This window comes from Telmatherina bonti, assembly GCF_933228915.1.
Source record: "Telmatherina bonti genome assembly, chromosome: 18".
Classification (NCBI taxonomy): domain Eukaryota; kingdom Metazoa; phylum Chordata; class Actinopteri; order Atheriniformes; family Telmatherinidae; genus Telmatherina; species Telmatherina bonti.
In genome coordinates, this window is record NC_136616.1 from 30,450,934 (window position 1) to 30,463,817 (window position 12,884).

Sequence of the window (12,884 nt, forward strand, 5' to 3'; positions counted from 1 at the left end):
TTTGGACGCATCCCACTTAGAGAAACTTCGAGCACACTCGAGTCTGTTATGTGTCTGTGTCACGTGCTGCAGGAAACTGATATTTGGAAACGCCTTTTATGATCACGGTGTCAACAAGTAAAATAGAATTTTCTATCAAACCTTAATAAACCTAAGAGAAAAACAGAAGTAATTGTATTACCACTTGAAATTTACTGCAAAATGCAAACAATATCTTAGTGATTCTTTCTGCTGAAACCTTATCTCCCATGAGCCTTTGCGGCTGCTGAGAAAGATGTGTCTCTTTGTTTCATTATAAACTGGCTGCTGTTGTCAATAAATATATTCCTGCTACTATTCAGACATGGATATTTACAGAGGTAACCTGACACGTCGTGACCACGTTAAATACAAGATAAAGTTTACAATCTCTTTCCTCCATCCTAAGTTTTACCAATAGCCTGAAAATGACCCGGTTCCTTCTCACCTGGAGAGAAAATCACTTCCAACGTGGTTGTTATGTTTTCATTCGAGACGCTGTTTCCAGGATCGCAGCTTGATTTGGTGAACTGTTTATACTTCTGTACATGTGTCTGCTCTGCAAGATTGAGGTTTCAACTACATGTTGCAACGAATTGTTCTTTACTCGTCAGTGTATATTTCCCCTTTTCTTGTTGTGATGAGAACACAGACTGGCAGACGATGTTACTGTGAACTAAGGTCACGGTCCGAAATGTGAAACGATACTTAATCGATGCTTCTGTGTAAAAGCAATTTCCTGAATTACAGTATGAAACTAGTTTTTTAAGTGTCGTTAATGATCACGGTGTCAACAAGTAAAATTGAATTTTCGATTAAAATTTAAATAAACTGAATAAAAAAAACAGAAGTAATAGTATTAGCACTTGAATTTTACTGCTAAATGTGAACAATATCTTCGTGATTCTTTCTGCTGAAACATCATCTCCCATGAGCCTTTGCGGCTGGTGAGAACGATGTGTCTCTTTCTGTTTCATTATAAACTGGCTGCTGTTGTCAATAAATATATTCCTGCTACTATTCAGACATGGATATTTACAGAGGTAACATGGTTTCATTGTCAGACTCCGTTTCAGTGTTTTCTCATAAACTTTGTTATTAAATGTCCTTACAATATAGATAACATTTTATATGAATTAAGACAAAGAAACTAAACTAAACTAAAACGTCCTCAGAGAAAGAAGAATCAGACTTCATGTGTCCAGACTCAGAAGTGAAGACTCAGGTGTGTACAGATGTCAGGTGAACACAGGTTACAGATGGAGCTCTGCCAACTTTCTCCACTTTTATACACAGTTGTCTTCTGTTAGCTGGACTAAAACAATGAGTACAGTAACTATTGTCTATGAAGGACTGGGCTCAGACTGAGAGGTGGACATGAGGGATATTTCTGTGGTCCTCTGCCACAGTGACAAAACATCTGGACATGTTGACTTGCAGTGCTTCCACAATGTCAAAGAGACCATGTGTTTTGGGAGGACTGACTATTTACATGAGAAGGGAATTTAGTTTTGACACGTGAGTGAAGTGTTTTGGGAGAGATATGAGCTTCTGCTAGTGAGCTGTGGTGTTGTGCTGAACTGTAAGACTGTTTTGTTAAATGATCGGAGAGTTTAGAGAACGTCTTTTCTGTTTCAAGAAACGAGCCAAACCGATGGAGAAGAACTGTAATGTATAGTTCAAGGGTTTATCCTGTATTTATCAAGCTGTCAGACCTCCAAACAGACCCAGTTGTTCCAGCTCACTGTATCACATGTTTTCATTTTAATTATTGTTTCATGCACTGCCTCACCTCATGTTTCTGTAAAATTATATGTACATAATATAAACTTTTTTTTTAAATCAAACATTAAACAGTTTATCTATTTTTTTCTATTGCTGATATTTTTTTTTAAACAAAACAATCTTTTTACCAGTAAATATTTAATTTTATATCTACATAACACTCCCACTAACTACATAAACCAGTGGATATCGATAATGTTGTAGGGGGATAAAAAAAAAAAAAAAAGGAAGCAGAAGAGAATATAAAGCAAAATACTAGAATAAAAAACAAATATAAAGGGTCTTTATAAAAGTAAAATAATGAGTGTAAGAAGAACTTTACAGACATAAACAGGAGAAAACAGTTACATTTCTATGAGGAGCATCTGGACAAACACATCTCTGTTGTTCCAGATTTCTCCACCAGGTGGCAGCACACCATCATGCTGACATAGGAAGTAACATTGACAAAGGTTTCTGTAAAAACACACCTCAGTGTGTTCAAACTTTTCAGTGTGTTCATCATGTGGAGTCATGTCATGATAAAGTGAAGCGTCAGGAGACATAAAAGCAAGAAGTTTTTATTCTAATCTTTAATATCAGCATCAGGACTGTGTGTCTGATCCAGTTTCATCATCACACACAGGATAGAAAGCTGCTGCTGTATGAAGAAACATCCAGAACTGGAATAAGAAACACTCTCATCGCTCAGTTTCCCTCCACTTCATTTCAGCCCAGACCTTCCTCATTTCCATCTTTTCCTTTATATTTTCCATCAAGTTCTTTTGAGGCTCAGTTTCCTGTTTTATGTTGGAATATTAATTCCTCACCGTACCGACATGAGTTGTTGTTCCTCCCATAAATTCATGGAGCTGCAGTTCTGCCATGTGAGAGAGAACATTATTATTTACCTCATTATTCCAGATGCAACCCTGGTGGAGCTAAACTGACTCGGACCAAGAATAAAAACATAGAAGCCATCATTGACGAGGCTTTATTTTCTAATCAAAAGGATGCATCTGTCTTTAATAAAAGTAAAGATTCTTTGTAGGATGATTGAAATCACACAATTTGATCAGACGGAGGTGTTAGAAGCTCAAACTTGTGTTTCTTTTATTGTTTGTTTAAACTTTAGTCAGAACTTCTGTAATTACTATGATATTCATTGAAACCTTTGTTTGGTTCATAATGCTTGGAATAAAATGTCATGAATCTGGTTAAATGAAACTCAAAGAGTCTCCTGTTAACTTCCATCACATCCAGTTCAGCTGAGATTTTTCCTCTAAATAAAGAGTCTGAAATCATTTCTTGCTACTTGCAGCTGCACAACTAAAAAGTACAAAGGTAAAACCTGCAGTAATATATCAGGTTTCATTCTGAAATGGATCAAGTTCTTGTACTAAGCAAAAGTAAAAATGGACTTTGTCCCTCAAAAGCTGATTTTAACACTCATTGTTTTGTAAAAGAAAAAACCTTTAGAGGCTGACAGAACAGTGATGTATCTGCAGTCAGAGACATCAGATTGTAGAATAAACTGAATAAAACTGTAATAAGAGAAACTTTGACAAGAGTAAAATAGTTTTCAGAGATGTGAAATGACAGCAGTTTTCTCTGGTTCCTGGTTGTCAGGGACCAAGCAGTAAAGCCATGAGGACACAGAGGTCTTTTCTAAACCTGGGCTTTTATTGCTCAAACATGAGTGCAAAGAATCCAAAGAAATGAATAAACTAGCCAGCCTTTAATAGAGGTCACATAAATATAATGACACTCAGTGTCACTTGAACAGATCAAACTCAACTAAAGAAAACTGACCTCACACAGAGACACATCAGGGTAAGTTAGAAAGTGCTTCAGCCAAACCAAATTACACAGAGAGGGGAAAACAACATGCTGAACAATAACCAGACTAAACTCAAGAACCTGCATAGTAATAATGTCCATCAGCTGTAACAGCTTTCAGATATAATCAGAGTCCACATCATCATGTCTTGTTGGGTCCAGACAGCAGTCTGTCTGAGTCAACATGGGACTCTGTAAAAGCTACATTACTGCCATCTACTGGTTTTACTGGAAGCTGCAGTTTCAGGATGATCACTTCACACCAGCAGCTACTTTGTCAGAGTCTGAATGAACAAGTCTAAAGAGAGATAAAGAGTTCATGCTGTACTGTCACATCATCCCATAAGACATTAAAGTATCATTTACACACATGCTGTTGAACAAAACACTGAATGTTTCTGGTCTAAAATCCATTTCTGCTCTGATGAAACCATATGAGACATCAGGACCAGTTTGCTTTCCATCTTGTGAGTCTAAACCCTGCAGCAGTCTCACACAGTAATAATGGTTCTTCTTCTTTCCACCTTTTACAAATATTTTACATGTATATATGAGTGGAGCAGAGAGCACATGTTCCTCTCAGTCTCTAATCACATGTTGGTCGTCTCTCTGTCTCTCATCCTGTCTGTTTGTCTCAGTGGGTGAAGATAGAAAAGAGAAAAGGTCAGAGGTCTGTCAGGATGTTCAGGAAGACCAGCATCATGGACCTTCATCTTTCTGCTAAACATCTGCTCTGACGTTGCTGAGATGGCTCCATTATGATTTTGTTTTGAGTATTTGCAGGAGTCGTGCTGATCAGTGGTCTAACCTGGGTCGAGTTTAGGACACAAATAACTACAAAAAAAATCTGCCTGTTTCTTTTCTTTGCAGCCTTTCTGCTGGGCTGTAACAGTGGTCTTCACAGTAGATTTAGAAAAACAGATTATTAAAATGAATCCAGTCATCAGAGCTGCTGCTGTTATCAGTCCCAGTGCAGCAAAGAGGCCGATCCTTCCTCGACTGTCTGCTTGTTGTTTCTCAGCTGGTTTCTGATGTTGATCCTGATGAGAAGCTGCTGTAAAGGACATCAAATATAACATAATTACTCTCATGATGAAGAGGATCAGGGTTGTTGTGTTAAAAAGGTTTTCAGAGCAGATTTCTAGATGGAAGTAAAACTGTGTAGAAGCTGCTCTTTTTCCACCATGTACAAGGTCAGTTCATAGAGAACTGGGCTTTATGTTAGAACTGGACTGAAACTGAACATTCCTGTGTGTTGTCAACTCTGAAAAGTTGAAGCTTATTAAACTTATTCAAGTTTGTCTTGAAGTTAAATGAAGCTCAGTGTGTGTGGAGGGATGCTGAACATCAGCTTTGATTTCCAAGAGGCAGCTGAGGTTTTCATGGTTAGCTGCAGCTTTTTATCTGCTTCACACTGAAAATTCACTTCAACTTTTGTCTTGAAATCCTGCTGCTGAAAAAGGAAATGTAACTCTTAATGACAAAGTTTTACCACCATGAGCATCACAAGGTTTTCATTCACACATCAGAGCAACTTTTCTTGCTTTTGCTGGAAAAACATGAACAGAAACACAAAAACAGAAAATCCTACATTTGTTTTGGAAACAAGAAAATCTTTTTACAAAAGAAAGAAGAAAGTAGCTTCACTCACCTGTAACATTTAGTCGACATGTTTCAGAGCTGAAGCCATAATCTGTCGTTACTTCACACACATACAGACCAGAGTCATTAGTTGTGAGTCTGGACACATGAAGTCTGATTCGTCCTTCTCTGATGAGGTTTTTATCACTCTGGACTCGTCCTGCAAACTGTTGATCCTGAGACTCTGGTACCTCATCACCATCATGTACATGATACAGAGTTAAGACTCTGTTATCAGTTATCAGTCTACAGATGATAAACAGGAACCTCCAGGATGTGTCAGGTTTGGATGTGAACGTCCACTTCAGTGTGATGTTGTGCTTCTCCTCTGCCTGATAGGAGCTCTGTGTCACATTCACTACAAATGTTGCTGCTGAGGAGACAGAGAGGGAAAGAGAGGAGCAGACACACTGACAACTGGAACATGGGAGTCTTTAACTACATCTAGAGACGTTTCTGAAGATGAAAACTCACCACAGACACATGAGATGAGGATGAGGAGCAGCAGCATCCTGCAGATCATCTTCTTCCTGTGAGAGGAGACAGAGGTGAAGAGTCATGAACACATGAGGTCAAAGTTCAGTCATTCCAGCATCTGATCCTGTTCATCATCCTGTTTATTACACATCACTGACCAAAGAACTTTCTGACTCAACTATATGAACTACAACCACTGACATGGAAGCTGTCACCATGGAAACCTGCACTTTGTGTTTCTATGGAAAAGTTTGATTTGTTCTTCAGGAATGTGTTTCTACCAGCAGGAGGCGCCAGAGACAAACTGCAGCTGAAACAGGTAAACTTAGCAGCTGGAAGTAAAGAGCATTTATTCCTGCTGTTATTTACAAGTTTATTTATTACAAGTAGGTCTGATATTCACAATATCATCCACTACTTTTACTATTTGATCTGATTTTGGTTAATCTTCGTTATCATTTTTAATAATGTGTTTTCAAAGTGAAATGAATAATTAGAATTTACATGCCCTCATGCTATTTCTATTGGTTGTGTTGTGTTGAATGTCGTGAAATTTGGGTCAACTTTGTATTTTCTGAAAGTGCATTATAATAAATATGAAGTTTCATCACTTCAGACTGACAGAAGAAGAAAACAGACTAAGTTTTATCCTGATTGTACCACAGCAGGAAAATCAGCAACAAGCCACAGAGCACATAAACTGCAAAGGATACAAAGAGAAAGGCTACACCTGACACGGACAAGCACACAAATAACACAATCTAGATCACATTGTGTGGAACATTTTGTTAAAGCTTCCACAACAAGAAACTTTCATGTTTTTCTTTCTAAGTGTTGTTAAACCCAGAGGGCAGAGTTAGGAGGTGACTACTTAACTGTGAGGCTAACCACTCACTACAAGGGGAGCTGGGAGTACACTAGTTCCTAAACAAAGAGGTCTACATAAACAACTCAAATGAAAAAACACCACACCAATAACTATATACAACACATCACCCTCTAAAGTGAACTCCCAGCGTCCAAACCAGGCCGGTGGATGGAAGACCACACCAGCCCCAGCACTAGAAACAAGATGACAAGATGTTAAAACTCTAAAATGAAATAAGATCAATAAACTAAAAATGTATCATAACTAAGACAAAACGGCGGCCATTGTTGTAACTAAAAAGCCAAACACATAAAACATGATGAAACAAACCTGACAGACCCAGAATTACAATAATAAAAACACAAATACCTCGGGGTCTTACACCCCGACAGAACCTGAACAATTAAAATACTGAAACTTATAAAACAATCAAACTCCAAAAGTATCTTACCAGAGGTAGAGAGGATCAAAAGTCAGGAGAGAGGAAACACGGGGTTTTAAAAAGAGGAGTCCTGCAGTCAGACCTGCTGCTAACTAGTCCTTCCTCCAGTTTCTGTCTTCTAATGGGTCTGCAGCTCCCAGTCCAGGATCCCAGTACCCCCACTGCTACATTAGGTCTTACATAGCACAAAGCTGACCCGGTCCGTTCCCACCTGCAGATATTATAAGATCATGTTTTCATTCTAAACGCTGTTTCCAGGACCGAACTACTTGGCTTCATATTTATCTAGAACTTGTCCCGAGTCTCGGGAGGAGCGAAACAAACGGCGGCAACTTAACCTCCGTTGTCATTTGCATGAGTGTGCACATACAGTGGAAAGGGTCTAGTGAAATCTCGTAGGAACAATTTTCCAGCATAGAAATATTTGCGTCATATTATTCATAGCGCGAGGCGTTTAAAATTAACATGTCATTTGGACGCATCCCACTTACAGAAACTTCGAGCACACTCGAGTCTGTTATGTGTCTGTGTCACGTGCTGCAGGAAACTGATATTTGGAAACGCCTTTTATGATCACGGTGTCAACAAGTAAAATAGAATTTTCTATCAAACCTTAATAAACCTAAGAGAAAAACAGAAGTAATTGTATTACCACTTGAAATTTACTGCAAAATGCAAACAATATCTTAGTGATTCTTTCTGCTGAAACCTTATCTCCCATGAGCCTTTGCGGCTGCTGAGAAAGATGTGTCTCTTTGTTTCATTATAAACTGGCTGCTGTTGTCAATAAATATATTCCTGCTACTATTCAGACATGGATATTTACAGAGGTAACCTGACACGTCGTGATCACGTTAAATACAAGATAAAGTTTACAATCTCTTTCCTCCATCCTAAGTTTTACCAATAGCCTGAAAATGACCCGGTTCCTTCTCACCTGGAGAGAAAATCACTTCCAACGTGGTTGTTATGTTTTCATTCGAGACGCTGTTTCCAGGATCGCAGCTTGATTTGGTGAACTGTTTATACTTCTGTACATGTGTCTGCTCTGCAAGATTGAGGTTTCAACTACATGTTGCAACGAATTGTTCTTTACTCGTCAGTGTATATTTCCCCTTTTCTTGTTGTGATGAGAACACAGACTGGCAGACGATGTTACTGTGAACTAAGGTCACGGTCCGAAATGTGAAACGATACTTAATCGATGCTTCTGTGTAAAAGCAATTTCCTGAATTACAGTATGAAACTAGTTTTTTAAGTGTCGTTAATGATCACGGTGTCAACAAGTAAAATTGAATTTTCGATTAAAATTTAAATAAACTGAATAAAAAAAACAGAAGTAATAGTATTAGCACTTGTATTTTACTGCTAAATGTGAACAATATCTTCGTGATTCTTTCTGCTGAAACATCATCTCCCATGAGCCTTTGCGGCTGGTGAGAACGATGTGTCTCTTTCTGTTTCATTATAAACTGGCTGCTGCTGTCAATAAATATATTCCTGCTACTATTCAGACATGGATATTTACAGAGGTAACATGGTTTCATTGTCAGACTCCGTTTCAGTGTTTTCTCATAAACTTTGTTATTAAATGTCCTTACAATATAGATAACATTTTATATGAATTAAGACAAAGAAACTAAACTAAACTAAAACGTCCTCAGAGAAAGAAGAATCAGACTTCATGTGTCCAGACTCAGAAGTGAAGACTCAGGTGTGTACAGATGTCAGGTGAACACAGGTTACAGATGGAGCTCTGCCAACTTTCTCCACTTTTATACACAGTTGTCTTCTGTTAGCTGGACTAAAACAATGAGTACAGTAACTATTGTCTATGAAGGACTGGGCTCAGACTGAGAGGTGGACATGAGGGATATTTCTGTGGTCCTCTGCCACAGTGACAAAACATCTGGACATGTTGACTTGCAGTGCTTCCACAATGTCAAAGAGACCATGTGTTTTGGGAGGACTGACTATTTACATGAGAAGGGAATTTAGTTTTGACACGTGAGTGAAGTGTTTTGGGAGAGATATGAGCTTCTGCTAGTGAGCTGTGGTGTTGTGCTGAACTGTAAGACTGTTTTGTTAAATGATCGGAGAGTTTAGAGAACGTCTTTTCTGTTTCAAGAAACGAGCCAAACCGATGGAGAAGAACTGTAATGTATAGTTCAAGGGTTTATCCTGTATTTATCAAGCTGTCAGACCTCCAAACAGACCCAGTTGTTCCAGCTCACTGTATCACATGTTTTCATTTTAATTATTGTTTCATGCACTGCCTCACCTCATGTTTCTGTAAAATTATATGTACATAATATAAACTTTTTTTTTAAATCAAACATTAAACAGTTTATCTATTTTTTTCTATTGCTGATATTTTTTTTAAAACAAAACAATCTTTTTACCAGTAAATATTTAATTTTATATCTACATAACACTCCCACTAACTACATAAACCAGTGGATATCGATAATGTTGTAGGGGGATAAAAAAAAAAAAAAAAGGAAGCAGAAGAGAATATAAAGCAAAATACTAGAATAAAAAACAAATATAAAGGGTCTTTATAAAAGTAAAATAATGAGTGTAAGAAGAACTTTACAGACAAACAGGAGAAAACACAGTTACATTTCTATGAGGAGCATCTGGATAAACACATCTCTGTTGTTCCAGATTTCTCCACCAGGTGGCAGCACACCATCATGCTGACATAGGAAGTAACATTGACAAAGGTTTCTGTAAAAACACACCTCAGTGTGTTCAAACTTTTCAGTGTGTTCATCATGTGGAGTCATGTCATGATAAAGTGAAGCGTCAGGAGACATAAAAGCAAGAAGTTTTTATTCTAATCTTTAATATCAGCATCAGGACTGTGTGTCTGATCCAGTTTCATCATCACACACAGGATAGAAAGCTGCTGCTGTATGAAGAAACATCCAGAACTGGAATAAGAAACACTCTCATCGCTCAGTTTCCCTCCACTTCATTTCAGCCCAGACCTTCCTCATTTCCATCTTTTCCTTTATATTTTCCATCAAGTTCTTTTGAGGCTCAGTTTCCTGTTTTATGTTGGAATATTAATTCCTCACCGTACCGACATGAGTTGTTGTTCCTCCCATAAATTCATGGAGCTGCAGTTCTGCCATGTGAGAGAGAACATTATTATTTACCTCATTATTCCAGATGCAACCCTGGTGGAGCTAAACTGACTCGGACCAAGAATAAAAACATAGAAGCCATCATTGACGAGGCTTTATTTTCTAATCAAAAGGATGCATCTGTCTTTAATAAAAGTAAAGATTCTTTGTAGGATGATTGAAATCACACAATTTGATCAGACGGAGGTGTTAGAAGCTCAAACTTGTGTTTCTTTTATTGTTTGTTTAAACTTTAGTCAGAACTTCTGTAATTACTATGATATTCATTGAAACCTTTGTTTGGTTCATAATGCTTGGAATAAAATGTCATGAATCTGGTTAAATGAAACTCAAAGAGTCTCCTGTTAACTTCCATCACATCCAGTTCAGCTGAGATTTTTCCTCTAAATAAAGAGTCTGAAATCATTTCTTGCTACTTGCAGCTGCACAACTAAAAAGTACAAAGGTAAAACCTGCAGTAATATATCAGGTTTCATTCTGAAATGGATCAAGTTCTTGTACTAAGCAAAAGTAAAAATGGACTTTGTCCCTGAAAAGCTGATTTTAACACTCATTGTTTTGTAAAAGAAAAAACCTTTAGAGGCTGACAGAACAGTGATGTATCTGCAGTCAGAGACATCAGATTGTAGAATAGACTGAATAAAACTGTAATAAGAGAAACTTTGACAAGAGTAAAATAGTTTTCAGAGATGTGAAATGACAGCAGTTTTCTCTGGTTCCTGGTTGTCAGGGACCAAGCAGTAAAGCCACGAGGACACAGAGGTCTTTTCTAAACCTGGGCTTTTATTGCTCAAACATGAGGGCAAAAAATCCAAAGAAATGAATAAACTAGCCAGCCTTTAATAGAGGTCACATAAATATAATGACACTCAGTGTCACTTGAACAGATCAAACTCAACTAAAGAAAACTGACCTCACACAGAGACACATCAGGGTAAGTTAGAAAGTGCTTCAGCCAAACTAAATTACACAGAGAGGGGAAAACAACATGCTGAACAATAACCAGACTAAACTCAAGAACCTGCATAGTAATAATGTCCATCAGCTGTAACAGCTTTCAGATATAATCAGAGTCCACATCATCATGTCTTGTTGGGTCCAGACAGCAGTCTGTCTGAGTCAACATGGGACTCTGTAAAAGCTACATTACTGCCATCTACTGGTTTTACTGGGAGCTGCAGTTTCAGGATGATCACTTCACACCAGCAGCTACTTTGTCAGAGTCTGAATGAACAAGTCTAAAGAGAGATAAAGAGTTCATGCTGTACTGTCACATCATCCCATAAGACATTAAAGTATCATTTACACACATGCTGCTGAACAAAACACTGAATGTTTCTGGTCTAAAATCCATTTATGCTCTGATGAAACCATATGAGACATCAGGACCAGTTTGCTTTCCATCTTGTGAGTCTAAACCCTGCAGCAGTCTCACACAGTAATAATGGTTCTTCTTCTTTCCACCTTTTACAAATATTTTACATGTATATATGAGTGGAGCAGAGAGCACATGTTCCTCTCAGTCTCTAATCACATGTTGGTCGTCTCTCTGTCTCTCATCCTGTCTGTTTGTCTCAGTGGGTGAAGATAGAAAAGAGAAAAGGTCAGAGGTCTGTCAGGATGTTCAGGAAGACCAGCATCATGGACCTTCATCTTTCTGCTAAACATCTGCTCTGAAGTGTTTGGTCTTCTCAATAAATTTAGTTAAATATTTTATTCAAATGAATCCAATCATCAGAGCTGCTGCTGTTCGTGAGAAGAGAAGAGAGAGAAGAGGGCCAAGCACTGACCCTTGAGGCACCCCTGTTTTCAACCATGTGAGCTGGACACTTCTCTTCGCCAGGATACTCTGAAGGCTCTTCCTGAGATGTAGGATGAGAACCAGGAGAGGACAGATCCAGAGATGCCGAGCTCAGAGAGTGTGGAGAGGAGAATCTGATGGTTCACTGTGTCAAAAGCAGCAGACTGATCCAGCAGGACCAGGACTGAGGATTGACCAGTGGATCTGGCAAGCCGGCAAGCCACTTGGTTGTAAATTTCAGAGTTTTAGTTTTGCCTCAATTGCTTTAAGATGATGAAATAAATATCTTTTAGTTGGAGTAATAAAGATCTGTGTCTGTATTTAATGTCTGTATTTAAATCACAGTGTTTACATCGAATGGGCTGTTTTAATATTCTCAACTAAACTCAACTCTTCTTTATTTCTAGAGCACTTTAAAAACAATCCAGATCGGTCAAAGTGCTGCACACACACACATAACCACATAAAATAGTTAAAACACAAGACAATTTACAATACGTAGAATAAGTGAATCAAAAACTGTCCTTTAATATTGACAGTCATCTTAATACGGACAGCTCCTCAGTGTTTCCAGTCAACTGTCCAGTTTCCAGTAAAAGTATTACAGTCACTTGTTTCTTATTTCATACTGATTATTATGTAATAAAAATGTTTTTCAGTTTCTTTAAAAATGTGTTTCATTTATATGATATGATTTTAAATGATAAAAAAAAATCCCCATTATCTGTCATGTCCCTGCCTGAACATAATGCTACTCACCTTCTTTACTGGGACATGAAGGGATACTGGGACTGAGCTGGTTTATCTGTGTTTGTGTGATAAAGAGACAAAATATAATTTAATTTAATATTAATATCCTGCTAGACATTTACTAGTACAGAT

The 12,884-nt window shown here is 37.9% G+C and overlaps 1 protein-coding gene across 1 annotated transcript; it reads right to left on the reverse strand.

Moving 5' to 3' along the window:
• Positions 1-3,450: 3,450 nt before the first annotated feature.
• Positions 3,451-7,452, reverse strand: LOC306768927 (uncharacterized protein). Its single transcript, XM_079257406.1, has 5 exons — positions 7,059-7,452; positions 5,737-5,792; positions 5,273-5,635; positions 5,117-5,170; positions 3,451-4,675 (listed from the first exon to the last, which is right to left on the reverse strand). Exons 2-4 carry the CDS (start codon positions 5,783-5,785, stop codon positions 5,136-5,138), a joined length of 447 nt encoding a protein of 148 aa, XP_079113532.1. The 5' UTR covers positions 5,786-5,792; positions 7,059-7,452; the 3' UTR covers positions 3,451-4,675; positions 5,117-5,135.
• Between the last annotated feature and the right edge of the window lie 5,432 nt (positions 7,453-12,884).